The 26,964-nt window shown below is 36.4% G+C and overlaps 1 protein-coding gene across 2 annotated transcripts; it reads left to right on the forward strand.

Annotated features, from left to right (window-relative positions):
• Adh7 (alcohol dehydrogenase 7 (class IV), mu or sigma polypeptide) lies at nucleotides 1–26,168 on the forward strand. 2 transcript variants are annotated; one of them, XM_078021884.1, is made up of 10 exons: nucleotides 1–149; nucleotides 3,066–3,180; nucleotides 8,263–8,364; nucleotides 9,416–9,554; nucleotides 10,224–10,311; nucleotides 10,410–10,626; nucleotides 16,003–16,263; nucleotides 17,696–17,831; nucleotides 19,359–19,497; nucleotides 21,489–26,168. In XM_078021884.1, exons 2-10 carry the CDS (start codon nucleotides 3,169–3,171, stop codon nucleotides 21,511–21,513), a joined length of 1,119 nt encoding a protein of 372 aa, XP_077878010.1. In that variant the 5' UTR covers nucleotides 1–149; nucleotides 3,066–3,168; the 3' UTR covers nucleotides 21,514–26,168. The 2 variants fall into 2 exon arrangements, with proteins under 2 accessions (XP_077878010.1, XP_005325814.2); XM_005325757.5 differs by lacking the exon at nucleotides 3,066–3,180 and having other exon boundaries at nucleotides 2–149.
• The last annotated feature ends 796 nt before the right edge of the window (nucleotides 26,169–26,964 follow it).

Genomic DNA, 26,964 nt, shown 5'->3' on the forward strand with positions numbered 1-26,964 from the left:
TATTGCTGAAGGCAGAACTTTGGGGACTATTTATTTGAAGGCAGAAGAATGCTATCATTTGCAGCAGAATGAACTGAGCCTCAGTCAGAAAACGTCCCTGTTTACAGAAACAGAGCCAAGAGAAAGACAGGATGAGCACTGCTGGAAAAGTAAGCAAAATGTTCCTGTATCTCATTATGGTGGGCTAATGGTGTGGGCTTGGCTTTTAGAACTTTCGAATCCAGTAAACTAATTAAACATTTGGGGATATTTCTTGAGGAATGACGTGCCTCTTGAGTAGGCATACTGGGGGAAATCCTAGGTAAACTGTTACAGACAGTGTCAATAAAATCGAGGTTAATTTTAAAACACATATGGAAGGCTTCCCGGTAAAACACAGAGGAAAATAGAATACTGACTTTATTCATGATTTAACTCAGAATAACTGGACATTTTCTCTGTTAAGTAAAATATTTCTATGAGGAGAATTTGAATAGACTTTTAACATGTACTGCGTTCACCTCAGTAGTTCAATAGAATATGTGCATCTCCTTCTTGGGCACTGTTAGAAAAACGTCCTGCCATTGACAATGAAAAATGCCAAATCAATGGAATGCAAAGTGTACAACAAAAGTATCATGCTTTTAAGGTTTCTTAAGAATGTATATTCTCTTAGAAAGATATTCTCCAACTCCATCCATTTACCGGCAAATGCCATAATTTCAAAGCAAAATAAGCAAATCCCAAAAAACCAAAGGCCAAATGTTTTCTCTGATATGTAGATGCTAATTCACAAGGGGGTGGGGGGGCACTAGGGCAGAATAGAATAACTTTAGATAAGTAGAGGGGAGTGAAATTAGAGGAGGGGATAAGGAGATAGGAAGGATAGTAGAATTAAACAGACATTATTACCTTATGTATATATATGACTGTATGAGCAATGTGATTCTACAACATGTACCATCAGAAAAATGAGAAATTATACCCCATCTATTATGATATATCAAAGTGTCATGTATAACTAATTAAAACAAATAAAAAAAATTTAAAAAGAAAATAAATATGTAGAATTTATGAGAAAATGAAAAAGATACAAAACTACAAAAAAGAACGTATTTTCTATCAAAACATAAGCATAAAAATTCTTTGTAAATAAGACCACATTGTAGAGTAAGTGGTATCCTTTTTAAAAACTAACAGCCAGAGTTGATAGTAACTTCAGAAATAACTTTAACATTTTATTTATCTTTTGCAAGTACATCTGTATAGTTTCTTGCTTTAAATGGGTACACAATTTCAGAAAGTGTCATGTGCCTTTAGATGTTTTATTCTTATTTAAACAACTTTTCATTTAGCCAAACTTAAGGTTTTGGAAAAATAAAGATGGCATTTGAGGTCTGGATAATGTGATAAGGTAGGAGGCCCTATGATGTTAGAATTTGAAATAATTTTTCCCAGAATTGAACAGAACTGGAAGAGGGAGGGAGGGAGGGAGGGAGGGGGAGAAGAGAGAGAGAGAGAGAGAGAGAGAGAGAGAGAGAGAGAGAGAGAGAGAGAGAGAGAGAGAGATTGATTCTAGTTTGGGTCAGAAATCCAGCAAAACTAATAACTTGAAGAATTAATTTTTCATTACATAAGCTAGACACTTTACCCATAGAAATCAATGAATCTTATGGTTGAAAGGAATCTTAAAAAAAAATTGCAACTCCGTTCAACCAATAAATGCTCAAGAACCAGCTCTGCTATCTCTGTAAAGTGGGCATCTAACTGCTGTCAGACCAATGATAGAGAACTCAGTGCCCTCCAAGCAGCACTTTCTAATTTTAGTTAATAATACAGTGTATAGTACATGTGACATAATAGCTATTTAATTTTGATATGGTGATACCCATGCAATAGTCTGATTTGCAGAAGGTTACATATTTTTCAAGTTACTTTAGGATTTCAGTATTGATCATGAAAGAAAAGGTTCTTTTTATATTGAGGATTACTGTTATTTCCTCTTTATATTTAAGTTATTTTTATTTTTTTAAAAAGTGAAAGATAATTGTCTGAGTTCACTAAGGCTGGAAAATCCAAATACCACAGACTGGATGGCTTAAACAGCAGAAATTTGCTTTCTCATAAATCTGGAAACTCAAATTTTGAAAACTAGTGTCAATGAGCTTGGTTTCTTCTGAGGCCTTTCTCCTTAACTTGTAGATGGACCTCTTCTTGCTGTCTTCATATGGTCTTCCTTTGTGTCATCTCTTCTTATAAAGCCACCATCCTATTGCATTTGGGTTAACCTCATGACTTCGTTTTAACTTAATTACATCTTGAAAGACCCTATCTCCAAATAGGTAACCACCCAGTCTGCGGTAGTTTGTCATATTCCCAGGTACTGAGGATTGGAGGTTCTACATACTAATTTTAAGGAAACTCAATTTAGCCTATACCAAGATCTTTCTAGAAAATTTGGATAATTAGAAAATATAAGGGTAAAAAATAAAGCATAATCTTACATCCACAGACTACCATTTATTTTGTTTTTGCTTTGATTCCCTCATATATTTTTCTATCCATGTTTTATGTGGCTGAACTCACACAGCATATAAGTATTTTTATCCTATTTTCCAACTTAACATTAGTATTTTTCCAATTTATTAAAAGTAACATAAACATTTTTGAAACATGTAAGACTGATTTCTAGATTTACTACAATTAATTTCATCATTCTGTTTTTGTTTACAGATTTCTCTTTATAAATGGTGCTATGATGACCTCAACTATGTATTAAGGTTTTGGGGCATTTAGCACTTCCTTAAAGTAGATTTTAAAAATCGAATTAGGTGGGAAAAGTGTCAAGACATTCATCAGTATCTTGACATACACTGTAAATTATCTTCCAGATGGGGTGGGCATAAATGAGGTTGACTTTTACCACTCTTTTTGCAAAGTTGTATATTCTCATTAAGTAAAACATCGTTAATATTTTGGTGTGCAGAGAAATGTATCTCATTATTTTTATTTAAAAAACATACTTCTATGACTGAGGAAAGCAAACACTTCACCATACATTAACTTTTTGTGTTTTCCTCCTTAAGTCCTTTACCTGGATCTCCTGGAGTTCGTGTATAGGAGGGAGGCTAGGAATGGGAAGACTGGTGGTCTTCATGCTTTCCTTAAAAATTTGATTAAACACTGTGGATGTTAAGCAAGGTAACTTGTCATTTTGTTTTAAGGATTTTTCTAGTCTTACTTGTTTTCAATTTGGAAAGTTTACTTACTGTTTTTCAACACATAATTTTTTTTTTCCTGAGGAGTTGCTGTTTCCTTTATGATTTTTCCCCATTATACTTTCTTTTTCTTAACAAAGCTTTTTATTTTTTAAATTTTGTTTGTTCTTTTTAGTTATATATGACAGTAGGATCTATTTTGATTTATTTATATAAGCATGGACTATATCTTATTCTAATTAGGATCCCAGTCTTGTGGGTATACATGCTGTTGAGATTCACTGTGGTGTATTCATACATGTACATAAGAAAGTCATGTCAGATTCATTCCACTGTCTTTCCTATTTCTATCTCCTCCCTTCCCTTCATTCCCTCTTGTCTAATCCACTGAACTTCTAGTCTCCCTCACCCTGCATCCTTTGTTGTGGGTTAGCATCCACATATCAAAGAGAACATTTGCTTTTGTTTTGGGGGGATTAGCTTATTTCGTTGATCATGATAGTCTTCAGATCCATCCATTTACCAGAAAATGGCATAAAGTCATTCTTTTTTTTATGGATGAGTAATAATTGTGTATGTATACCACAAGTTCTTTATCCATTCATCTGTTGAAGGGCACCTAGGCTGGTTCTATAGCTTAGCAATGGTGAATCATGCTGCTATAAACATTGATATGGGGGAAAATCAGTAGTATGCTGATTTTAAGGCTTTTGGATATATACTGAGGAGTGGGATAACTGAGTCAAATGGTGGTTCTATTCCTAGTTTTTTGAGGAATCTTCATACTGCTTTGCAGAGTGCTTGCACTAATTTGTAGTTCCACCAACAATGTCTGAGTGTTCCTTTTCCCACATCCTTGCCAACATTTGTTACTTGTATTCTTGATAATTGCCATTCTGACTGGAATGAGATGAAATGTCAGTGTAGTTTTAATTTGCATTTCTCTGATTGCTAGAGATGTTGAATATTTTTTCATATGTTTTTTTTTTGGCCATTCATACTTTTTCTTCTGTGAATTGTCTGTTCAGTTCTTTTCCCCATTTATTGATTGGGTTATTTCTTTTTTTGATGGTAAGTTTTTTGAGTTCTTTATATATCCTAGAGATTAATGCTGTTTCTGAAGTGCAGGTGGTAAAGATTTTCTCCTATCTGTAGGCTCTCTCTTTATGCTCTTGATTGTTTTCTTTGCTGTGAGGAAGTTTTTTTAGTTTGATACCATTCCATTTATTGATTCTTGATTTTACTTCCTGTGCTTTAGGAGTCTTGTTGAGGAAGTCTTTCCTCAGACGACATGATGGAGAGTTGGGCCTACATTTTCTTCTCATAGATGCAGGGTTTCTGGTCTAATGACTAAGTCTTTGACTCATTTTGAATTGAGTTGTGTGCAGGGTGAGAGATAGGGGTTAAATTTCATTCTGATACATATGGATTTCCAGTTTTCCCAGAATCATTTATTGAAGAGGCTATCTTTTCTCCAATGTATGTTTACGGTGCCTTTGTCTAGTATGAGATAACTGTATTTGTGTGAGTTTGTCTCTATATCTTCTATTCATGCCTGTTTTGATGCCAATACCATGCTGTTTTGTTGCTATATATCTGTAGTATATTTTGAGGTCTGGTATTGTAAGTCTTCCTACTTCACTAAGTGTTTCTCACTAAGGATTGCTTTGTGTGTTATAGGCCTCTTATTTTTCCAAATAAATTTCATGTCTACCTTTTCTATTTCTATGAAGAATGTCACTGGAATTTTGATGGGAATTGCATTGAATCTGTATAGTGCTTTTGGTAGTATGGCCACTGACAATATTAATTCTGCCTATCCAAGAATATGGGAGATTGTTACATTTTCTAAGGTCTTCTTCAATTTCTCTCTTAGTGTTCTCTAGTTTTCATTGTGGATATATTTCACCTCGTTCGTTAGATTGATTCCCAGTTTTGTTTGTTTTGTTGTTTTATTTTTGAGGCTATTTTGAATGGAATGGGTTTCCTGATTTCTCTTGGAGCTAATTATTAATTGGTGTATAGCGATGCATTTGATTTATGGGTGTTAGTTTTATATCCTGCTACTGCCCAGAATTCATTTATGAGTTCTAGGAGTTTTCTGGTGAAGTTTTCTGGGCCTTCTAAATGTAGGATTATTCCCTGTCATTCTTAAACATAAAAATTCCTCCATATTCTTTATTATTAATGTTTACTTCTTCACTGATTGATAAAAAAATTAATTTTAAAAATAAATCTTAACTAAGAATCCATCTGGACTCAGTTTGATAATGTTGTGTGAGGCTTCTAAATTCATTGTTGGTCCAAACTACACTGTGACTCTTAACAGTTTCCTTAGCAAGGCAGAGGGTGAATATTAAATTGAAAGATTGATGGCTTTCAGTCATCCATCTGTCCCCAGCCTATAATTTCTTACAATTAATCTCTTAAGCTCTAGGAGGGTTATTTGACCAGTAAAACATGAAATAACTCATTTTGCATCAGAACTGTCAGAGTCCAGCTCCAGCAGGGGGTCTCAGGAGACAAACTGATGGTCAGGAGTCAGTGAAAGGCAGCGGAGAAACAACACAGACACAAGAGTGAAGGTGCTGAATCCCAATCTTTACTTGTGAAGTTAATCATATATACTTTTCATTTTGGCAGGCTCACAGTAATTTGTGGTTACAAAACAGGAATCATTATTCAAAGAAACAAAATATTACGTAGCTACAATTATATAAGAAGAATGTATCTTGGCTTATGCATAAGCAAGCATTTTTACTTTCAGTTCGCACTTTGCTTTGAGCTGTTTCTGCTTAGTTAGCTTTTAAAAATAGTTAGAAATGTCCCAGACTATTAGCCTATACCTTGACTATTCTTTCCTGACTTACTGACTAGATTCGGCACCACAGCTATGACAAGTGGTTAACTTGAAAAGAGAGGCTACTAATTTTAATCAAACAAGAGTAAGAGCACCAAACCATTGTGCACAGAAACAAGAACAAGTTGCCCAGTACTAAGCACTAATCTGTCTTCTTAACATTAATTCTTCTTCTCTAGATTTTAATTTAATTGCTCAAAAACTTCCTTGACTGTTTTTCCTACAGGGTTTTTTTCATTAAACATCAACAATTTACGTTGCACAGCTGAATCATCGCATTTAGAGCAAACAGATTCATTCTTTAGAAGCAGTTGCATTAATTGGGAAAGTCATGTTTTTTCCTTCATACTTAATGGTCATATGAGAAGTCACGACTATACTTATTAAAGGAATACAAAAGCAAACCAGCCCATTCCCAGAAACATACTGCGCTCCTCCAGAGGATGGACACCTTGCGCCATCCACTTCAGTAGGGCCTTGCCTTTGCCTGAGTCGGGAGGAGCGCAGCATTTCCGTCTTTTTTATTTTTTAATTTGAGATGTTCAACTTGAATGGAGATGCTTCCGATTGACTTCCAGACAAGTCCGAAGAGGACTGGAAGAATGAGACAAATAAGAACAATGAATAAAAATCCAAAACCAATATTAATCATATATGACCACCAAGTACTATTGGAAATAGTTTTTTGTACATTATTGTATAAATATGCAGCAAAGTCAGCTGTAGAGTCAGTAGATAAATAAGCCTTACTTATATCTTTTACTTGTTGTTGTAAATCTTATATATTGGGGCCTATTTCAGTTTTATTCCAAATCCCTAATAAATGAGTTTGTACTTGATTCCATCCATATTTAGTTTGTTTATATTTTAAGGGAGTAACACAGATCCATTTGAAATTAGCATAACATTTGGTTGTCATTTGAGTTTTTATATTTTGAATCTGGTTTCCTACATATATTAAAGCTTCCTCTAAGGCATAAATTCAGACCTTCAATTTCTTATCTATTTTTTCTTGAATAGCTAATGCTAATGAAACATTATGAGATAAATTATTAACATGATGAGCAGTATGAATTTCTTTAACTAAAACTGTAGTAGATAAAGCTAAAGTAGTAGTAATTCCTATTAATGCTGTAATTCCTAAAATTAATGCTGCAACAAATCGCTTAGGTCTAATTAATACATTAAGTCTCTTAAGAATTTGTGACTCTTCATCATCATAACAATCATCATTAAGAAGGACAGGAATCATTACATAGGAAGGCTGATGTGTAATTAAATATTTTATAGGCATCCTAGACAGATTTGCGAGTGAGAAGATGGGAGACTCTCTCTGTTTTTTCTATCTCATAAAATTTTGATAAGATTGATAAACCATTTAATTGGATAACTCTAGCAAATCCAGTTAACTAACTGAAGGCCAATCACTGAGTATTTCCCACTTCTCAAGATGAAAATCTCTAACTTGCCTAATGATTAAGACCTACTAGTGAAAACTCAGCCTGGTACAAAACAGTTTACATGGACATAGATGACATCATCCAGGAATGTAGTCACAGTGCCTGTACTTCCTGATGTTCACAGTTCCCTTTACCTCTTATATGTTAATTCTCTAGCTTCTTCACCATTGCAATGTGATTATACTCAGCAATTAAACCCTGGCTTAAAATCTTGTGGATAAATCTGCAGCATTTTATTTTATTGATTTGCTTTTGTGAATAAAGAATGCATTGACAACAGCTTTATTAATTAATGCATTTATAATTGTAACAAAATAAACCTGTTTATTGGAATATTGTGTTAAAAAATGGGTTGGAAGAAGTGCACCTCAGATCTAGTCCAACCCTGTACCCTGTGTGCTATGTGACAATGAATGGATCAACAATCATTTTATCTTTCTGGGCTGCATTTCCCATACCATAAGTAAAGATATCCACAAATAATCTATAAGCCTTAAAATTCTGGTGTTTGATGGAAAACATCTGAGCAAATTAGAATATTGCATTCAATCTTCTGTGTGTATATATATATATATATATATATATATATATATATATATACATACACAAGTGCACGCTCGCGTGCACACACACACACACACACACATATATATAAAATTTAGGGAGGCTATTTTATTTATAATTATATATATATATTTTATAAAAAGATAATTAGGAAGTATTATAACATTTGCCAATTTTTTAGGTCATTAAGTGCAAAGCTGCTGTGCTATGGGAACTGAATCAACCCTTCTCCATTGAGGAAATAGAAGTTGCCCCGCCAAAGGCTAAAGAAGTTCGCATTAAGGTCAGAAAGAACCTCAGACTATATAAGCCTGTAATTTTATCACACTAATATTGAGAAAATTATTGTTGGGAGATTAGAGTATTAAACAGAGATGTTTGCCAAGTTTTCGGTCTTATTTCTGCCACTGGTTCTTGTATATTGTTAAAGTAATCGTTGCCTTACTGTGAAATTAAAAGTTTATTACCAATTAATAAGACAACAGTGCTAATCCATCTGATCTATTAAAGTTTTCATTTGTATTGATTAAAAAATGATTAATAGTCATGACTAATGATTTCTTTAAAAATATTCTGGAGTCAAATTGTATGGAGGTAAATTCTCACATAAAATGAGGAACTCATTTGTGCCTGGGAAATGACAGCTTCCTGGGGTGTTCCCCTAGTCCCGTGGACAGAGTCTGACTTTTGGTTTGGACACTTGTGACTGAATAGGGATTGCTGCCAATCTCTCTGACCCTCTTCCATCATTTGAATACTACAATAAAATTTTGTTCCTCATTTGTCTTTTTATACACCATTCCCTCTACTCTTTATTAAGAGAGTCCTAGGAGGACTTACTATAAAAAATCTTCTGATTTGGGGCTGGGGATGTGGCTCAAGTGGTAGCACGCTCGCCTGGCATGCGTGCGGCCCGGGTTCGATCCTCAGTACCACATACAAACAAAGATGTTGTGTCCACCGATAACTAAAAAATAAATATTAGCAATTCTCTCTCTCTCCCTCTCTCTCCCTCTCTTTAAAAAAAAAATCACCTGATGTGAGTTACATGGTAATATCTCTATTCTGGTTCCCTCGAAAGAGTACCAGTTTACTATAGAAAAGTCATCAAGATTTAATGTAGAGCCAGCGTCAGTAATATTACAAATTCCTTAACAGGAAGAATTTGTCTGATGGTTGCTTTTTGGCTTAGAATCTTCTAAGAGTAACACTATTAAATAAGGTAATGACTTGGAAAAAATAATTACAATCTCTTCAAGAGCCAGTTTAATATTATCCAACTGTAAAATGACCAGTTTACAGTTTTCTGGTTGGTAATTTTGTTTTTAACACAGATTTTGGCCACAGGAATCTGTCGCACAGATGACCATGTGATAAAAGGAGCAATTGTTTCTAAATTTCCAGTAATTGTGGGACATGAAGCAACTGGAGTCGTGGAGAGCATTGGAGAAGGAGTCACTACAGTGAAACCAGGTATGCAGATGTCAATCCCAACTTTGCATTAAGTAGGCTTCTATTAAAGAAATAGCACACACTAGGAATTAAAATCTTAACCCACTTTAGGGAGACAAAAGGACACAAAGAGAATGGATTGGACTAAGTAATGCTAAATTTGGCAAAATCTCAAATTTTAGCATGCAAATTTCCTGGTGCTTATAATACTTTTAAGAAATTATTAGGGAAAGGGAGTGAGAAGGGAAATCGAATGGAAATGGAAGGCGATCCTCAGGGTTATACAAAATGATATATAAGAGGAAAGGAGGGGTAAGACAAGATAATACAAATGGAAGAAATGATTTACAGTAGAAGGGGTAGAGAGAGAAAAGGGGAGGGAAGGGGAGGGGGGATAGTAGAGAATAGGACAGACAGCAGAATACATCAGACACTAGAAAGGCAATATGTCAATCAATGGAAGGGTAACTGATGTGATACAGCAATCTGTATACGAGGTAAAGTTGGGAGTTCATAACCCACTTGAATCAAACTGTGAAATATGATGTATTAAGAACTATGTAATGTTTTGAACGACCAACAATTAAAAAAAAGATAAAAAAAAGAAATTGTTATATGTAGGATGGGCTCGATGCACTTTTTATTTCACATTTTAATATTGATGAACAACACCTTATGTTTTTCCTCTAGGTGACAAAGTCATCCCTCTCTTTGTGCCACAATGTAGAGAATGTAATGCTTGCCGTAACCCAGAGGGCAATCTTTGCATCAGGAGCGAGTAGGTTTCGGTCATTCTTATCCTAATGTCACGTAAGTTGTTCCTGTGCTAATCTTTTAATTGAATGAGCTAATATGTGCATTTGATTTATCAAATAGTATTGCTGGCCGTGGAGTACTGGCCGATGGCACTACCAGATTTATGTGCAAGGGTAAACCAGTCTATCACTTCATGAACACCAGTACATTTACTGAATACACAGTGGTGGATGAATCTTCCGTTGCCAAGATTGATGCTGCAGCTCCTGCTGAGAAAGTCTGTCTAATTGGTTGTGGATTTTCCACTGGCTATGGGGCTGCTATTAAGACCGGCAAGGTAAGAAGCAGCGTAAACTCGTTTCTTCCACCTTTTGTTACTTACTTACCTCATTTATTCTTCCCTTGGGATCCTAAAGATATTTGAAAATAAACAGACAAGCAAAAGATTCTGAAAACATGTTGCATGTTTTCAAGGCTATTTCTATATAATACCATGTCAATTGGGGGGAAAAAAGAAACAGACTGGGAATTTTATTTCCAAATAAATGGAAACAAAATTTCTAGATTTACTTTTCGATTCCTTTGCATCTTCTTTTGGTTCAATTTCTAAAATTTAGATTTGCATCTAAAATTAATCTGTTTTTAAAAGTATATTAGTATTGATTATGAGTTTGCTAGAGCTGCTATAACAAAGTGCTATAGATGGGTAGCTTGAACAACAAAAGTTTATTGTCTCACAGTTCTGGAACCAGGGGTCCATAATTAAAATGTTGGCAGGGCTGGCTCCTTCTGAGGGCTGCAAGGGGTTGATATAATACAGGCCTTTCCTATTGACCTGCAGATAGATGAACATCATCTTCCTGTGTCTCTTCACATCATCTTCCCTGTATGTGTGTCTTCATATCCAAATTTCCCTATTTTATAAGGACACCAGACATATTGGATTAGGACTACATAAGTCAGTTTTATGTTGCTATTACAAAATACTCATAAAGAGTAAAATCATTCTAACAATGGATTAATACTGAATTAGGGGTGTATAGGTCAGTTTTATGTTGTTATTACAAATCATTAATAAAGAGTAAAATACTGCTAAAAATTCAATAAATCCCCATACTGTGGTGTTCTCATTCAATTCCAAAGTCTTTATAAGTTATGAATGTATTAGTTGATTCCAAATTTATATTTCAAACCATCTCAGAGCCTCAGAACTTTTTATCCAACTCCCTGTTTTCACCATGTAGACATCTCACAGATATCTCAAACTATGTACAAAACTAAGTTCTTAATTTTTCTTTCTGTCTGCCCATCAAATATATTTGCTCCCTCTCTCCATTACCTGACATCCAGTTCAACTACATGTCCCACTGACTGTACCTATGAGTTATATGTTAAATCTCACCATTTTCTTTAACTCAGTCCCATCATCACAACTTAACTGGATAGATGTAATATATTTCATACTATTTTCTTCCTTGCTCTTCTTGACCATCTCTGAAAATTCTTTTTTTACAAGATTATTTTGTAAAAAAAAAATTCTTTTTTTACAAAATAATCTTGTACAACAAGAGTAATTGTTGTACAAGATTATTTTGACTGTCTGGAATACTTGATCACTCAGTCCTTGTGAATGGCTCCTTAGCATCACTCTCAGTTTAAAGATCACCTGCTTACTCAAAGAAGTTCTTTTGTTTGTCCTCCGTCTACTCCATCTAAGTAGCAACCCCTTCTAATTATTCAAGAAAGAGTGATTGTTTCATTAATATTGTGTGTCACTACATCTTCAGTCTTCTCCATTAAACTCTAAGCCCTAAAGGGCATCCACCAACTCTGCTTTATTTACTCCAATGTTTAGCCAGAAGTCTTGCCATTGTAACAGCTTAATAAATATTAATTTAAGAAAAAGATGTATGGATGAACTAAAGAAAGGAATATCCAAATTTGTGGAAGAACAAAAAGATGAGGGGGCTTGTGGCAAATAATATATCTGGATGTCAAGGTAGACATATTTATTCCTAACAGGGGTTCAAGACAGGTCTGTAGTTCAGAATGCATAGTATTATCATGAATACACACCAGTAGCATGTTTGTTACCATTTGCCTCTAGATTTTCTAGGCAAAACCTGGGAGATGGAACTTTCCTTTCCAAGGTCTCCTTCAGATTTCCCACTAAGAATTTTCTGCCAATATAGATGTAAAAGAACGGACACTCAATATAGCTTTAATTCATTCTTTGTAATTTTTCTTATTGTACTTGATATGTTGATACCATACGAATAATTCAGAGTTATGCTGTTTACCAAGAAATTTGCTATTTTCAGATTTTTTTTCTGGTACTTGTATTTTAAGACAAATAACATAAATAAACCCAAATTTTTGTGTTTGCCCATATGAAAATAAGCCAAACTCACTATAAGGGCATAATAGCAGACCCTCAAATGCCCCTCAGTTTCAATGATTCACAAGAAGGTTTCAATAACTCAGACAAGTTATTATGTTCTTGATCATCATTTATTGCAATGAAAGAGAATAGATTAAAATCAGCAAAGGAAAAAGACATAGGGTATAGTTCCAGTGAAACCAGCCACATGCTTCTGAGAATCTCTTCCAAGGGAATTACAAGGACAGTGCTTAATTCTCTCAGTAATGGTGTGGAACAATGCATGTGTTGCCAACAAGGGAAGCTCACCTGTGTGCAGGGTCTTTATTGGGAGCCAGTCACGTAGATATGCAGCACCCATGTGACCAACCTCAGCACTCAGACCCTAGCCCACCCCAAAAAGGTCAGTTTAATAGCCCAAAGCAAAATATAGGAATTGATTATAAATCACACTGTTAACATTAACTGTAAGTCTTGGCCCAAGGTCTCAGTTACACTCTCTTATCAGGCAGAATATTTCAAAGACTCAAAAGTTCTCTTCCAAGAGCTGATCAAGGGCCAGTCCTGAAGACCTTTGACTTCAAAGTTTTTAACTGGGGAACACTAATAGATCAGATCCATGAAATAAAACAATAGTGAAAAGTAGAGCCTTACTATATTTTAAAATAATAAAATCATTTTAAATGACCTATAATTACTTCAGACTAAGGCCTTCTTTCACAGTATTGATAATGTAGATAATTCATTATACATGTTATTATCTAGTTCCCATTCCTCAGAAAAGAAAGGTTAGGAAAGGAGGACAATCTGTTTGAGGGGAAATGTCTGCAAGTTAACAGAAATTGGGGCCATGATTCATTAAAAGACTCAGAGGCAGAATGATAGGAGGATCAAAAAACTAGCACTCAACAAATAAGCAACTAAACACAGGGAGAAGTCTTCAGTGGTTCCATTCTTTAGTTGTTAGGAAGATATTCCTCAGACTGTCCATAGCCTAGGGCTACCCAGGGATTCAACTGGGCAGGCGAAAGAGGTCCCAGAGACAGAGCTAGATCATAAGATTCATACCTAATTCTAGAGCCTGAAATTCAACCACTATCAAAAATTCCCTCTTAAATGTAAACAATAGAATTAACTGATACATGGGAGAAAAAGCAAGGAGTGTGCAGTTGAGTTTCTGGCATAAGAATGCTGATCACCCATAATTATTGTGTTGTGATCTATTTGACTCTTGAACTTGAGGAGAGTTTGTTTTATGAACGTTGCAGCACCATTATTTGTCATGCACAGCCATAGGAATGAGAAGTTGTGCTCCACTTGTGTATAATGTGTTAAAGTGCATTCTACTGTCATGTATAACTAACTAGAAAAAAATAAAAAGTATATAGAATTTTTTTATCCAACAACAACAAAAAAAGAATGCCGATCACCAGGAATCAAACAGTAATGCTAACAGATGAATCAATGACGGAATGATACTTGAGAGAACAATTACCTAGATTCAGAAGCTCCAACTCAAGAGCTGAACTGAGGCATTAGGATGCTATTGCCAAAATCAATAATCATGAAAGGTGGGTGCACAGACCTGTGAAATTTTCTGTGGACTCTCTGCTTACAGGTACAGACATTTCAATGCATATTCTTATATATATATATATCATGTGGATTGCTTCTTTAGGTACTTCCTGCAAGGGAGGACAGAGCCAGAGTACCTGGAGGTTTGAAAACATGCCCAGCTCTCCCATATACCTTTGCATTTAAGAAAAGGAAAAATAACTATCCTAATAAAGGTCACACCCTTTCCATGGGCTCTCTTGTGTTCAGGCCCCCTCCTGGCTACCTAATGTAAAATTGGAATAGGGTTCTTCTGGCAGGAAAATAACTTTGGACTGGATTTTTTTTTTTTTTTAAGCATTAGGGATTTAACCCAGGCTTGTTCTAGCTCTGAGCTAGATTCCCAGCCCTATTTAATTTTATTTTGAGACAGGTTCTCGCTAAGTTGTCCAGGCAGGTCTCAACTTTATGATTCTCTGTCTTCAATTTCCTGAGTTGCTTTGATTACAGGATTATAGATGTGTGCTACTGCATCCAGCTTTTATGTCTGGGGGTGGGCACTGGGGATTTTACCCAGGGATGCTCTACCACTGAGGTATACTCCCAGCCCATTTATTTTATTTTTTTTATTTTGAGGTAGGGTCTCACTAAGTTGCCTAGGCTGTTCTGCAACTTGAGATCCTTCTGTCTCAGCCTCCCAAGTCACTGGGATTGTAAGTAAAGTGTCTCTGCACCCACCTTTTTAAAAAATTTTTCATTTATTTATTTTAGTCATACATGACAGCAGAATGTATTTTGACATATAATACATACATGGAATGTACATACATCAATCATATTGTCTATTCTGCTGCCCTTCCTATCCCCCCTACTCCTCCCCTCCTCTCCCATCCTTTCTCTCTATCCAATCTAATGTGACACACTTTTTTTTCTTTTTCTCATTACAACCTCATATATGTATTCTGTATAACAATGAGGTTCTCCTTCCATCTTCTGTGAAACTCCCCTTCTCCCTCTTTTTCCCTCCCACCTCTCTTTCCTATTTAGTGGTAGTCTTCTTCTCATGCTCTTCCTCCCTATCCCATTTTGAGTCACCTCCTTTATATCAGAGAAGACATTTGGCATTTGTGTTTTAGGGATTGGCTAACTTCACTTAGCATAATCTGCTCTAATGCCATCCATTTGCCTGCAAATGCCATGATTTTATTATGTGTTAGTCTGCACCCATCTTGAAACTTTTTTAGTAGCATATGATTGGGTTAAAATGCCAAAATTGATTTAATTACATTTCCTTTTTGAAACTACATGTGGATCAGATCTAATTGCAACATGGAGGTTGGACTTTACTGAAAAGCCAAATTATTCACAAATGACTCAGAGTCATGCTTATTCAGAAAATGTTAATCATGATGAATTTAAAACAGATTTAGCATGATTTGAGAAGAGATAATAGAGGGCTTGGTGTTTGTCAATCCTGCTGTAAGGGTGAGGAGGCACAGGAGGCTGAGGGTGAGGCCAAGGAGCCTGCGGAAGTTTCCATAGGGAAGGCTGCATGAGGACACCATTTAGAAAGGGTTTCCATTTATCTGAGGAACAATGTTTTGTTTTGGCAAATTCTCCTTTTCTCAGACTTTCTATTGTTTCTAATTCTCTTTGTGGCATTATCATCATGATGATTCATCCAGTCCTAGAGAACATCATAGCAATCCTCTGAATTTAATACTGGGGATACTTGGTGGCTCTCAGCTTTAACATTCACAGGAGGCTTTCTCTCCACAGGTCACCCCTGGTTCTACTTGTGCTGTCTTTGGCTTAGGAGGAGTTGGTCTGTCGGTCATCATGGGCTGCAAGTCAGCTGGTGCCTCCAGGATCATTGGGATTGACCTTAACAAAGACAAATTTGAGAAGGCCTTGGCTTTAGGAGCCACTGAGTGTATTAGTCCCAAGGACTTTACTAAGCCCATCAGTGAGGTGCTGTCGGAAATGACAGGGGACACTGTGAAGTACACTTTTGAAGTTATCGGGCGTCTTGAAACCATGGTAAGAGTCAAGATTCAGGAAGCTACAAAGTACCAAGCATTAGATTTGCACAAGTTAAAACCCATTTTCCATAGCTTTACTAACAACCAAATATGGAAATATATGTTACTCAGGTAACCACACAGCAGGTTTACCTAAAAAGTCAAAATCTCAAAGAGTGGTTCTACCTGACCAAAGTTAGGTATCACATCATACCACTCTCTTGCCACTTGAGGGCAAGGTAATCGACCCATCAATATAGATTTTTCAAGTGTTGTCTTCCTTGTATGTGTGGGATTCTTGGCAAAGGCGATTCCATTTCTGGAATTTTATTTAACAATCCAAGTATCACAAGGTGACTTCTTGAGGAGAGATATGAGAAGCTTCAGGGAAAAGGGACTGTTTTAAACGCTGCCATCTCTTCCCCCCAAATCCATGATCTATCATCTTCTTGTTCTTTTCACCTTTGTCTATATGCTTTTAGAATATGTTCCTTTAGTATTCTAAAACATGCCTCCTCTGTGGCAGCCAGCAGCACCAGACCCCATCTAGATCCGTGAAATCCAGAGCTTCTGGGGAATGAGAAATCCCTGACCTGGGGTAGGTTAGGGAGGCCTAGAAAATGAAACTAAACCACTTTTGAGTATGCAGTATATTTCCTTTAAGGCTTTTGGTGATTTAGGGATAAGTAGCCTTTAACTTACTATTATTGCCATATCGCTTTTCTAATAACACTTAGGAAATTCCATAGCAACAAATAGTACTCTAGGTGTGTGTGGTGTGTTCACCAGGCAATATGCAATACTGGACATATTATTAGGTTCTACTGATTTGCAGATGGTGCTTTGAGGAACATTGGTCTCTGAAAAATACCAACATTTGTTGTTACAATCTAGCAAGAACTAAAACATGCTATTAATAAATAATAGAATTGGTAAATGACCAGAAAATATGAGGCTAGACTCAGATATTGCCAGAGAGAGAGAGAGAGAGAGAGAGAGAGAGAGAGAGAGAGAGAGAGAGAGACTTTACTTTGTTCACATTTTCATATTAAACTTAAAAAAACTATACTAATTGACTAATTCAATTTCATTAAGTGCAAATGACTTCTTAAGGCTTATCTGAAGTGGTGATGTTAGAAAGAAAACATCACAAGGATTTCCCACGTTTTCAGTTTATGTTACACTAAAAACTTCCTGGATATGACCACATTAATTACTGCCTTATGCTTCAAAATGAAAATGTGTGTAGGAGTTTAATTAAGGACTTAAGTTACATTGAGAATTTTAAAAGCAAGCAGAAAATGAAAGGCCTGTGGGCCTAATTTAATTTCATGACTTGGAAACTGAGCTAATTACCAGAACGATGAGAGTTAGTTCATAGGTCATTTCTGATCCCATGAAATATTATAAGAGAACTAAGAAGCAGACCATCTCCTTCATTCTCCATTCAGGTCGATGCCCTGGCGTCCTGCCATGTGAACTATGGGACCAGTGTGGTGGTAGGTGCTCCTCCATCAGCCAAGATGCTCAGCTTTGACCCGATGCTGCTCCTCACTGGGCGCACATGGAAGGGGTGCATCTTTGGAGGTGAGGACAGTAGAGTCTCTGGACAGGGCATGATGGCTTTCCCTCTGTTGGTTGGCAAGTGAGAGAAGCCTGGTATGTCATCACATTGTCCTTACAAATCTTCCTTCTAAGGATGAGTATGAAATGATCTAAAGTGGAACTGTGACCACAACACACAAAAGATGATTATGGAGTCCTCGCCTTGACTTAGGGCTAATAATGGTGGGCATAATTTTGTTTTGTTTTGTTTTTTGTTTTGGGTCGACACAATATCTTTATTTATTTTTATGTGGTGCTGAGGATGGAACCCAGTGCCTCACGCATGCCAGGTCAGCCCACTACCACTTGAGCCACATCCCCAACCCCACACATTTTTAATATTAGCATGTGCAAGTCGAGTTCCCCAAAGGCCCGAATAAAAGGCACCGAGTGGCTCTATTGGAATGACTTATGGGATAGTTAGTTCTGATGTAACTTTTTATTCTCCAAAGACACAGAATGTGTGTGAAAAACAGAATTTAGCAAATTCACAATAACATCAGGAAAAGTTCTGAACCCCAAACCAAAATAAACAAACAAAAAGGAATTATTGCATTCTTTAGGGACAGTGCAGATTCATACCAGAATGAGAAAGCCATGAAGAAAGGACAAGAGCTTCCCCCTCCTGGGTTGGTGACACAGTGAATCCTGTTATTCCTCTCCTCCTTGGGTCTCAGTTTTCAGTGTCTTCCATTTAGAATTTTATCAGGTGCTTTGGATGCACTTCCAATATTACAAACAGCCTCATAACGCCTCATACCGCTTAAGTGAATAATAACTATTCAAGAACTTGTTAAGAACATAAAAAGGAAAAAAATGGTTATTCTTCAATTAGAAGTACATAATTTATTGAAAAATGCAAATATAAGTATTAAGGAAAAAAATTTCAAAACAAATGTATTAGAAGCCATGAAGCTGGAGTGAAAGTAGTTAGCAAGGAGAAAGGGTGTGAGAACCAAGCCCTGGGGCACAGGCGAGTGAGAGGTTGGTGAAATGTAGGAGATTCAGAAGAGTTCTTGTTTTCTAATGTGAGGTGGGCGAACTATGATGGCAATTAGAAACCAAGTGAATGGGGGGAGAAGAAGGGAGCCTCCAACAAATTCACCTCATAGTCCATCTAAATCCAGGACTCAGAGCTGACTACTGTGTCACAGTGGAGACCAAGCATGACCTTGACAGAGCTGTTTTACCTGTGTGCTGGGGAAAAGAGCCAGATCAAAGTGGGCTCGTGAGAGAATGAAAGGAACTGGAACCAGAAACAGGATGTAGGAAACAGCTCTTTCTGTGGTTTATTGGCAATGGGAGTAAGATATGGGGCAGCTGGGAGGATGTACAGGGATTATGAAAGGTGTTTTAGCCTTTGATTCTGAAGATGGGAGAAAAACACCTCATTTATATGCTGTTCCAATGTGGGGGCAGGTAGCAAAGCAGGAGAGAGGAGGCATAAATATAAAATAATAAAAGATCATTTAGTGAAGTTTAAAGAGAAGATTATGTGCTTGTTTACAGGTTGGAAAAGCAGAGACGATGTACCCAAACTAGTGACTGATTTCCTGGCAAAGAAATTTGACCTCAACCAGCTGATAAGCCATGTTTTACCATTTAAAAAAATCAATGAAGGATTTGAACTGCTCTATTCAGGGCAAAGGTATCTATTTTTTATACTAATCTAAATATTCTCTGAACTTTTTTTTAACACCAGATTGATTTCACCACAGTTATTTAATTTTATCATAAAGCTGTTAGGTTATTCAAGTAATACCACACAATTCCCTTCCATTACAGTTTTCAAAGTGATTTTTCAAATGTGCTTTCTTTGGATCCTTGTAGATCAAATATTATTATTCCAGTTTTTAGTTGACAAAACTCAAGTCCTGAGAGGCAAACAAATAACATATCTAGCCTAAGAGCAGTACCAGGATGCAAACTCATTGCAAAGCCTTTGTTCTGTTCACCATGTGCCAAACTTCTCTGGCAGGGCTTGGCAAGCTCCAGGTAAATGTGGGCATTCTCAAAGTGGTTTCTCTTGTAGCTTCTGAGGGTTGGGAAAGAGTAAAGGTGGAATACAAAGAATTCACACAAATTTCATGTGCATTTACCTATGATTACCTGGATCAGCAACTAAAAAGCCTCTCTGTGAGATATCATTCATTGGGTTCATAAATATTTTTTGAGCATCTGTGATGTGCCAAGGACTTGGATTTCATTAGTAAAAGGAAATGTACATTAATTTGAGATCCAAATTTTCACCAATTTTTCCCAAGTGCTTTTTCAATGTTGTGTCTTGTTTCTACATCTGGTATAGTCTACAGGATTATGATATTATGAGCACACATGTGAATTATTTTTAAACAAGTAAACCATGGACCTCTGTCAGAAAAACTGTCAGTACCCAATACACCTATATTCAGATAAACTTACAGATTATAATAGTTACTATTGTTATTAAAATTATTTTATTTTTATTATATTGTTTATTGTATTATTATATTACATATTAACATATTATATTATTTATTTTATTGTTGACAAAAATTATTAAAAATAATCACTATTGTTTTCCAAAGAAACAAATTCTGCTTTCAGAAGTTTTGCTTCTAATGTCACCCTAATTCAGTGACTCCTAGAATAAGATATATTCCATGCTTGTATAACTAGATCAAAATGGATTCTGTGGTTATATATAACTAAAAAAAAACAATAAAAAAGAAAATAACCCACTTACATTTGTAAGCCCACACCCTTTAATTTCCATCTACTTCCTGCATACCTCTACTTGAATGTCCCATTCACCTCAATTTCACCCCCAAAGAATTCTTTCATAGCATATCTTATTTCAGCAAAATAATATCACTTATTCTACTTTCACAGACTAGAAGCTATAGCATCATGTCTGACTTCTCTTCTACTTCTCCTGCCATCAACAAACCAATGTTAAGCCCTGAGGTGTAGCCCCTCATTTCTTCTCCAGCATGGCTCCCTCTTTATTGCCAACCTTCATAGCCTTAGCTCAGTCTGATCATGGCTCATATGAACATGTTAACACAGTGGCTTAATAATAGGTCTGCTGTTTTCTATGTTTTCCCATATTCATCAGTCCTTTACTAAGGTGCTAAGTTTAGGTTGCACCAAAATGTAAATGCCTGAGCACTGTTTAGAAAGCCTTCATTATTGAGTCAAAGACTATTTTTATTTATTAATTCATCTAATCTTTTAATAACTAAGAATTTAGCACCCATTTTTTGTAGTCTTTGCACAAAGTCCTAGGGATAAAGTAGGAAAATAAGTTTTGTCTACTTTTACAATCTCTTGAACATCCAGAAGTCTAAGCACCTGGGATTGTCCTTCCTATTGTCCCATCCTCAGCCCTAATTGTGCTCTCTTCAGCCTGAAAGCCCCTATCCTCTAGTCAACTTATGGCAACGACACTGATGCTTCCAGAATCAGCTCACAGACCTTTATCAGAGTTTATCAGAGGTGCACAGAAAGAAAAATAATTGACGAGGACCTCAAGCCCAGTTGGTTTTCCAATAATAGGATTTACTTGAATTTTCTATAACAGGAAGGACAATTGTGTAAACTACTCTTGTTTAAAAAAAATGTAAACAAATCACTAAAAATTCTCATTTTACATTTCAGCATTCGAACTGTCCTGACGTTTTGAGATCCTAAGTGACAAGAGCCCTGTGTTTTAAGATGGTGACCTGGAGCTCTCCTTCTTACAAATCTCTCCTCTGAGATTATGGATGTGTCTCAAAATACAAGAGAAGTAGAAGATTTCACTTAGAATCTTTATAAAGGTTGACAACTTTCATAAAGATTTAGTTTCTGAGCATGTGGGAGTTACCAGGAGATTTTCCAAAGCTGTAATTTTATATTTTAAAAAACATATATTTGCTAAAATTAAGCTCATTTAAAGTTGTGTTCCAAGGATAGGTTTTTGTTGCTGTTGTTGTTGTAAAGATTACTTCGATGTCAAAGTTAAACAGGGGATATAATAGAAAACTTAAGTAAAGTTTTGGGTAAATTGTAAAAGGTATTTAGGTTTGTAAAAGAGTTTTAAAAGCAAGTAAAACTCGTATGTAACTGACTTGCTATATATATGGGTTTTTGTAGAGGCTAAATAGGCATCAAAGGTTCATTACTGTTTGTTTTGTGTTTCCCTTGTAAAACCTTATAACTGTTGCCTGTTAATGTTTTGCAGAAATAATACTTCTAACAGAACAACCTGAACTAATTTATGACAATAAGTCATCACCTACAGAACAGACAGGACGTAATCCTGGTTTCCACTACTAATACTGACCCCAATTAAATGAAAAGGATAACTGTAAAATTACAGATATGGAAGTTATAACCTGTTATTCCCACTTTAAGACTGATAAAACTCGTCTTCTGGGTAATTATATCCAAAAACTTGTAGACCAAAGTCAAGGACATAAAAGGGCCAACATTTTGGCCCTTGCCCTCTAAAGTCAGCCATGGTCCAGAGAATGAGAGGACCTCTCTAAAGTCCCTGCAGATCCAGAGAGTCACCCAATCTGCCAATCAGAGAAATTGAGAGGACACTAGAGATCAGGAAGCCAACCGCAAAGATTCTGTGGCTGACTTTAGAGGGTCAGGGTCATTGGAGAGGGAAATGTCCCTGAGGCTTCTAAGAGAAGCCACATATGGCCAGCAAGACACTGACCTGTCCTAGCAGATGGCACCACTGGTAGAGGATCCTAGAAGCTTCAGACACATCCAAGAATTATCCCTGAGGAATTTCAGCTGACTCTTAAAGGTAGATAGGAACAAGATTAGTGTTGTCCAACTTGGTCTTAAACACCTCGCAGAAGGGTATAGCTAAAACACAGTGCTACATGAACATATAGAAGGAATAATTTTTAAAATATAACTTAAGATACATACTTGTACAGCCTTATCTAAAGCAAGTAAAGCTGGAGGCTAGAAAGCAAGGGTTTTTTGTGGAGAAGTGCCTAATAAAAATGATCACAAAGGATTCTAGAGTCACAGGTTTGTCCTGAGTCAATTTGAGCCTGATCTCAAACCTACAAAATCTTCCTAACTTCCTACATAAAGTAACTTGATCTGTTTTTCACTGATATGATTATGAGTTACTATCTTTGTGGTTTTCAGAGACTGAGTGAAATAATAATTGTTTTGTGTTAATTGTTTACAAAAAAAGTAATGTTTTCCTATCTTGTTTATTGTCTCAGCATAATCCCTGCCCTATATAACCTTGTCCAGTTACTCATCAACTGCTACTATGGACCTCTGGACTGCCCTGATACTGGATACCATTAATTGTCCATGCCCAACCTGATAAAGAACAAGGACTTTGGGTCACTTCCCCCAACTTTGCCCTCTCAGCAGGGAGCAGCTTGGAGATGTCCTCACCCATTTTCCATGGACATGGAATGTAGAAATTGACAGTGTGGAAACGCAACAGTGGTCCACTTTATTCTTTGAATATAGCCCTTGCTGCTCTGCCACTGTGGCTTATTTTTAAAACGACATGTTTCTTTCTCTTCCTCTCTCCCTGCTTCTCCCTAATCTCTCCTTCTCCCTAGTTTCAGGGGAAACAGGATTACCTTTCCTTCTCATCCTAGGCAGAATTGTCTGTCTACAGGAATCAAGTAATTCCGACTTTAGGAAAGGCACCAGAAAAATCTCAGAAATGACTATCGCTCAAATTCACAAGTGAATTACAACTTCAGACAGAGGACACATGGACTGTAGCCTTTGAATCACCTCTTTAAAAGTCCCCTGTTCCTGCTGATGGGCAGAATCACAGCCTCTGGGACAGGAGTCCCTGTGCTTCTCCTTTGTTAGTAAAGCAATAAAACTTCTTTTTCCTTTTTCTCACTCACACATTTGTGTGATGAAATAATGATGTTTTTTCAAAAAGTTTTCATCAACTGCTATGACTTAAAGCAGATGGTATAGTAAGTATATTTCCTAAAGTAATATTCATTGAACACTTTGTAACTATTCTCTGGATTTGAATATAAATTTTTTTAAACACCTGTTATAAATTAACTTAAAGTATGTTGTGAAATGAGCTCATTACATTGTACACATTATTTGATTAGATTAAGAAATTGTGAGAATTTAGGGAAAAGTAGATTTTTAAGTGATTAACTTTTAGAATTATCAGCATATAACTTGGTGAAACTGGAAAAGTATAACCTAAGGGCATATGAGGCTATCTGCCAACATTATTAATGTCTTATAAAAAAAATATATATATATAATAATATCACTTAAACAGAGCACAGGATGGAGTAATTTACAATATTTATCATAATATTCATTTTAATAAAGTAGGATTATAAATCTTTAAGTTTCTATTTACTTAGAGATGACTTCATTTAGCAAAAAGTGTTTTCAGTTTGCTACAACTGCACTGACATCTATATTATCTTTCCTCTACTGTGAATGAACAAGAACTTTACTTAGAATTTAAGTGAACAGTTTAATTAAAAATAATTTTTACTTGGATTGACAAGTGCACATTTGAAAAAATAGATATGGCCTTTTAACTTCACTAGTATTTTATGTTTCAATGCAAGTTTTGGCAAAGAACCATATGATCCCATAACTGCCTGGCATGGATCAAGTTAAGTACTATTCATCCAGCAAGGCTGTTTAAAAAGTAAGCTTTCCCATTTAAAAAAAAAAAGTGCAAATATTGAAGATAGTAGATTACAGTTTCAGGTGAGAACAGGAGATGGTGGCTTGATGGACACAGCCTGAGTATGATCCTAGTTCCACCTCTAACTGAAATCCTGAGCACCTGTTTCCTGAGGTTCTTTATAGCTCCAATTCTCAAAGGCTCTAACTAGAATGAGTGCTTGAAATAATCATAAACTTGGTTTCTCTTCATTTTGAAGACTGGGGATTGTCTCTTTAGAAACAAAAGGTTTTAAAACACTTTCAATTCAGTGCTTCAAAATAAAGGATTTATTTAGGGCATTAGTCTGGAAAATGGGAATCAGAGAAATAGCTCTCCCCAGGAAGACACAAGAGTCAGCCTGGTCAAAGGCTTAAATCCCTCAGGAGAAAAAAAAAAAAAAACAAGAGTGGCCTTGGTTCCAGGACTTTGAACTTAGTACTAAGCCCTGCTTGCTTATAAGATGTATGGTACAGCAGAATCTTAATCCTGATTTGGGCTGTTCCTTTAAGTGATTGAATCATAAGGAATATTTCATCTGAATCATTTGCTCTAATTGTAGTAAGGTAAAAAGAAGATGCTGAATTACTTCCCAACAGTGAGTCACTACATTGGAGGCTCAAGGAACCATGGTTGCCAGACTGAGGACTTGAATAGAGGAGGGCAGAAGTGTTTCTTTGGTGTCAGTACATTTCCCATGGTGCTATGGGAATAGTAAGAGACACTAAAAGCAAAATTACATGATCATTTCTTGAAGTCTCCTCACCCCACTTAGGAGATATCTAAAACAAGGTCTCTTCACTCTTTTACCAAGATTATTTTTCTCCTTTTCAAAATTTGCCAAATGGAAATGTCACCAAATGTCCATCTCTAGCGCTTTGCTCTAAGAATAGCTTGCCATGTTGACCTCAACTCAATGGGTACAATCCTCAGTTATTGTCAACAAGCATCTAGGTGTTCATGGAGACTCAAAACTGACATGACCAAAACTAAGACCCTCTTCCCCTCCAAGGTTGATCTGCTTCCTGAGTTCTCTAATTGTGGCCCCACCAATCACCTACGCACTCAACATGAAAACTTGGAAAGCATTGTGCAGGAGTCTCCAAGTTAATAAATCATCAAGGCCTCCTGGTAGTACCTCCTAAATAGGGAATGTGATGGTCCCTTTTCCTCTTCTTGTAAGTGATAGACCCAACCTGATTTTTAAAATTTGGAGCCATCTCGCCACAAAGCCATGAAACGATAATTTCGGCTTTACTATAAATTACTGCAAATTCTGAACCTGCTTGGAATGTCTGCCCGTGCCTTGAACTCACCCATGCCTGGCTCTCTGACCAGATAGTAGCCCTCTCTGAAACTTTAGTGATGCCTCACAAATCTTGGCCTTCCCTGGCCAGATAAGGACCCTCTCTGAGGCTCTAATGACCTTCATAAATTCTGATGTCGGGGCCAGCAATAATGTAAACAACCATTTGTGTTATGCTTCTCAGAGTTTTGTTATCTGTAACCCCCCTTTGTGTAACTTTCTGGGCTATAAAGCTGGGCTGCAGGAAAGCTGAGGCTGCTGTCTTGTTCCCGCGGTTTTGGGTGGGAGAGGCAGCCCGGCCGGTCGAAATAATAAGCTTGCTTTAATTTGATTTTAATTAGAGTCAGTAGTCTTGTCTTGTGTCCTGGTCTAACAGTAAGCATGATCTGGCGCATTCCTCCATCTTTTGCCCAGATTTCTACAACTATTTAATGTACACTCCTGCCTATTGTGCAATGACTTTTTGTTGTTCTCTGCATTCATATCAAGGCCGGGGGGGCAGACAGGAACACTTGCTTTCTTAATATCTGTTAGATATGGGAAATGGAAAACCCCAAGATAATGTGGACTGGGAAAGGGGAGTGGAAAACAAAGTCATACCTTGATACCTTTAATCTCTTTCAAGATAAATCCTTTTCAGATGCTGTCCACTGGTGGGGAAAAAGTGTTTCATCAAACCTAGAATGATAGTCTCTGGGAAACACTAATCTTTTCCTACATAAATCCTCTCCAGATACTGGCCACTGACTTCCAACCCCAAAACCCAAATTCCTGAGTCTCCAAACTGACATGCTCACTAAATCACCTCTCAGTCTAACCTATAAAAGCTCAAACTCCTCTTTTGGCCAGTGGCTCATTTTCTATTAGAGAGTAGGTCCATTCTCATGGGTGCAATCTTGTTTCTGAATAAAAGGCTGAGAGGATCTGTGAAGTTTGTGCTAACAATATCTAAATTAGCTCTTTACCCCTGATACTCTTTCTCAAAGCCACAGGATTCTCTAAGATCAAGAACCATTTGAAATATGTCTAAGATGAGATAACTGGTGTTCTGAAGGGGAATTAAAGTCACTGTAAAATTTGCAATTGACTTTTGTGTCACCATCCCCTTTTATAATATAAATGTATTATGTTTT

The sequence above is a fragment of the Ictidomys tridecemlineatus genome, chromosome 9, assembly GCF_052094955.1.
Source record: "Ictidomys tridecemlineatus isolate mIctTri1 chromosome 9, mIctTri1.hap1, whole genome shotgun sequence".
Classification (NCBI taxonomy): Eukaryota; Metazoa; Chordata; class Mammalia; order Rodentia; family Sciuridae; genus Ictidomys; species Ictidomys tridecemlineatus.

What these genes read in the sequence shown, in the direction of transcription:
- Adh7 (XM_005325757.5), top strand. An exon ending in CTGCTATTAAGACCGGCAAG is followed by an intron (nt 10,627 to 16,002) that starts GTAAGAAGCAGC and finishes TTCTCTCCACAG; the next exon opens with GTCACCCCTGGTTCTACTTG. An exon ending in CTGCTCTATTCAGGGCAAAG is followed by an intron (nt 19,498 to 21,488) that starts GTATCTATTTTT and finishes TTTACATTTCAG; the next exon opens with CATTCGAACTGTCCTGACGT.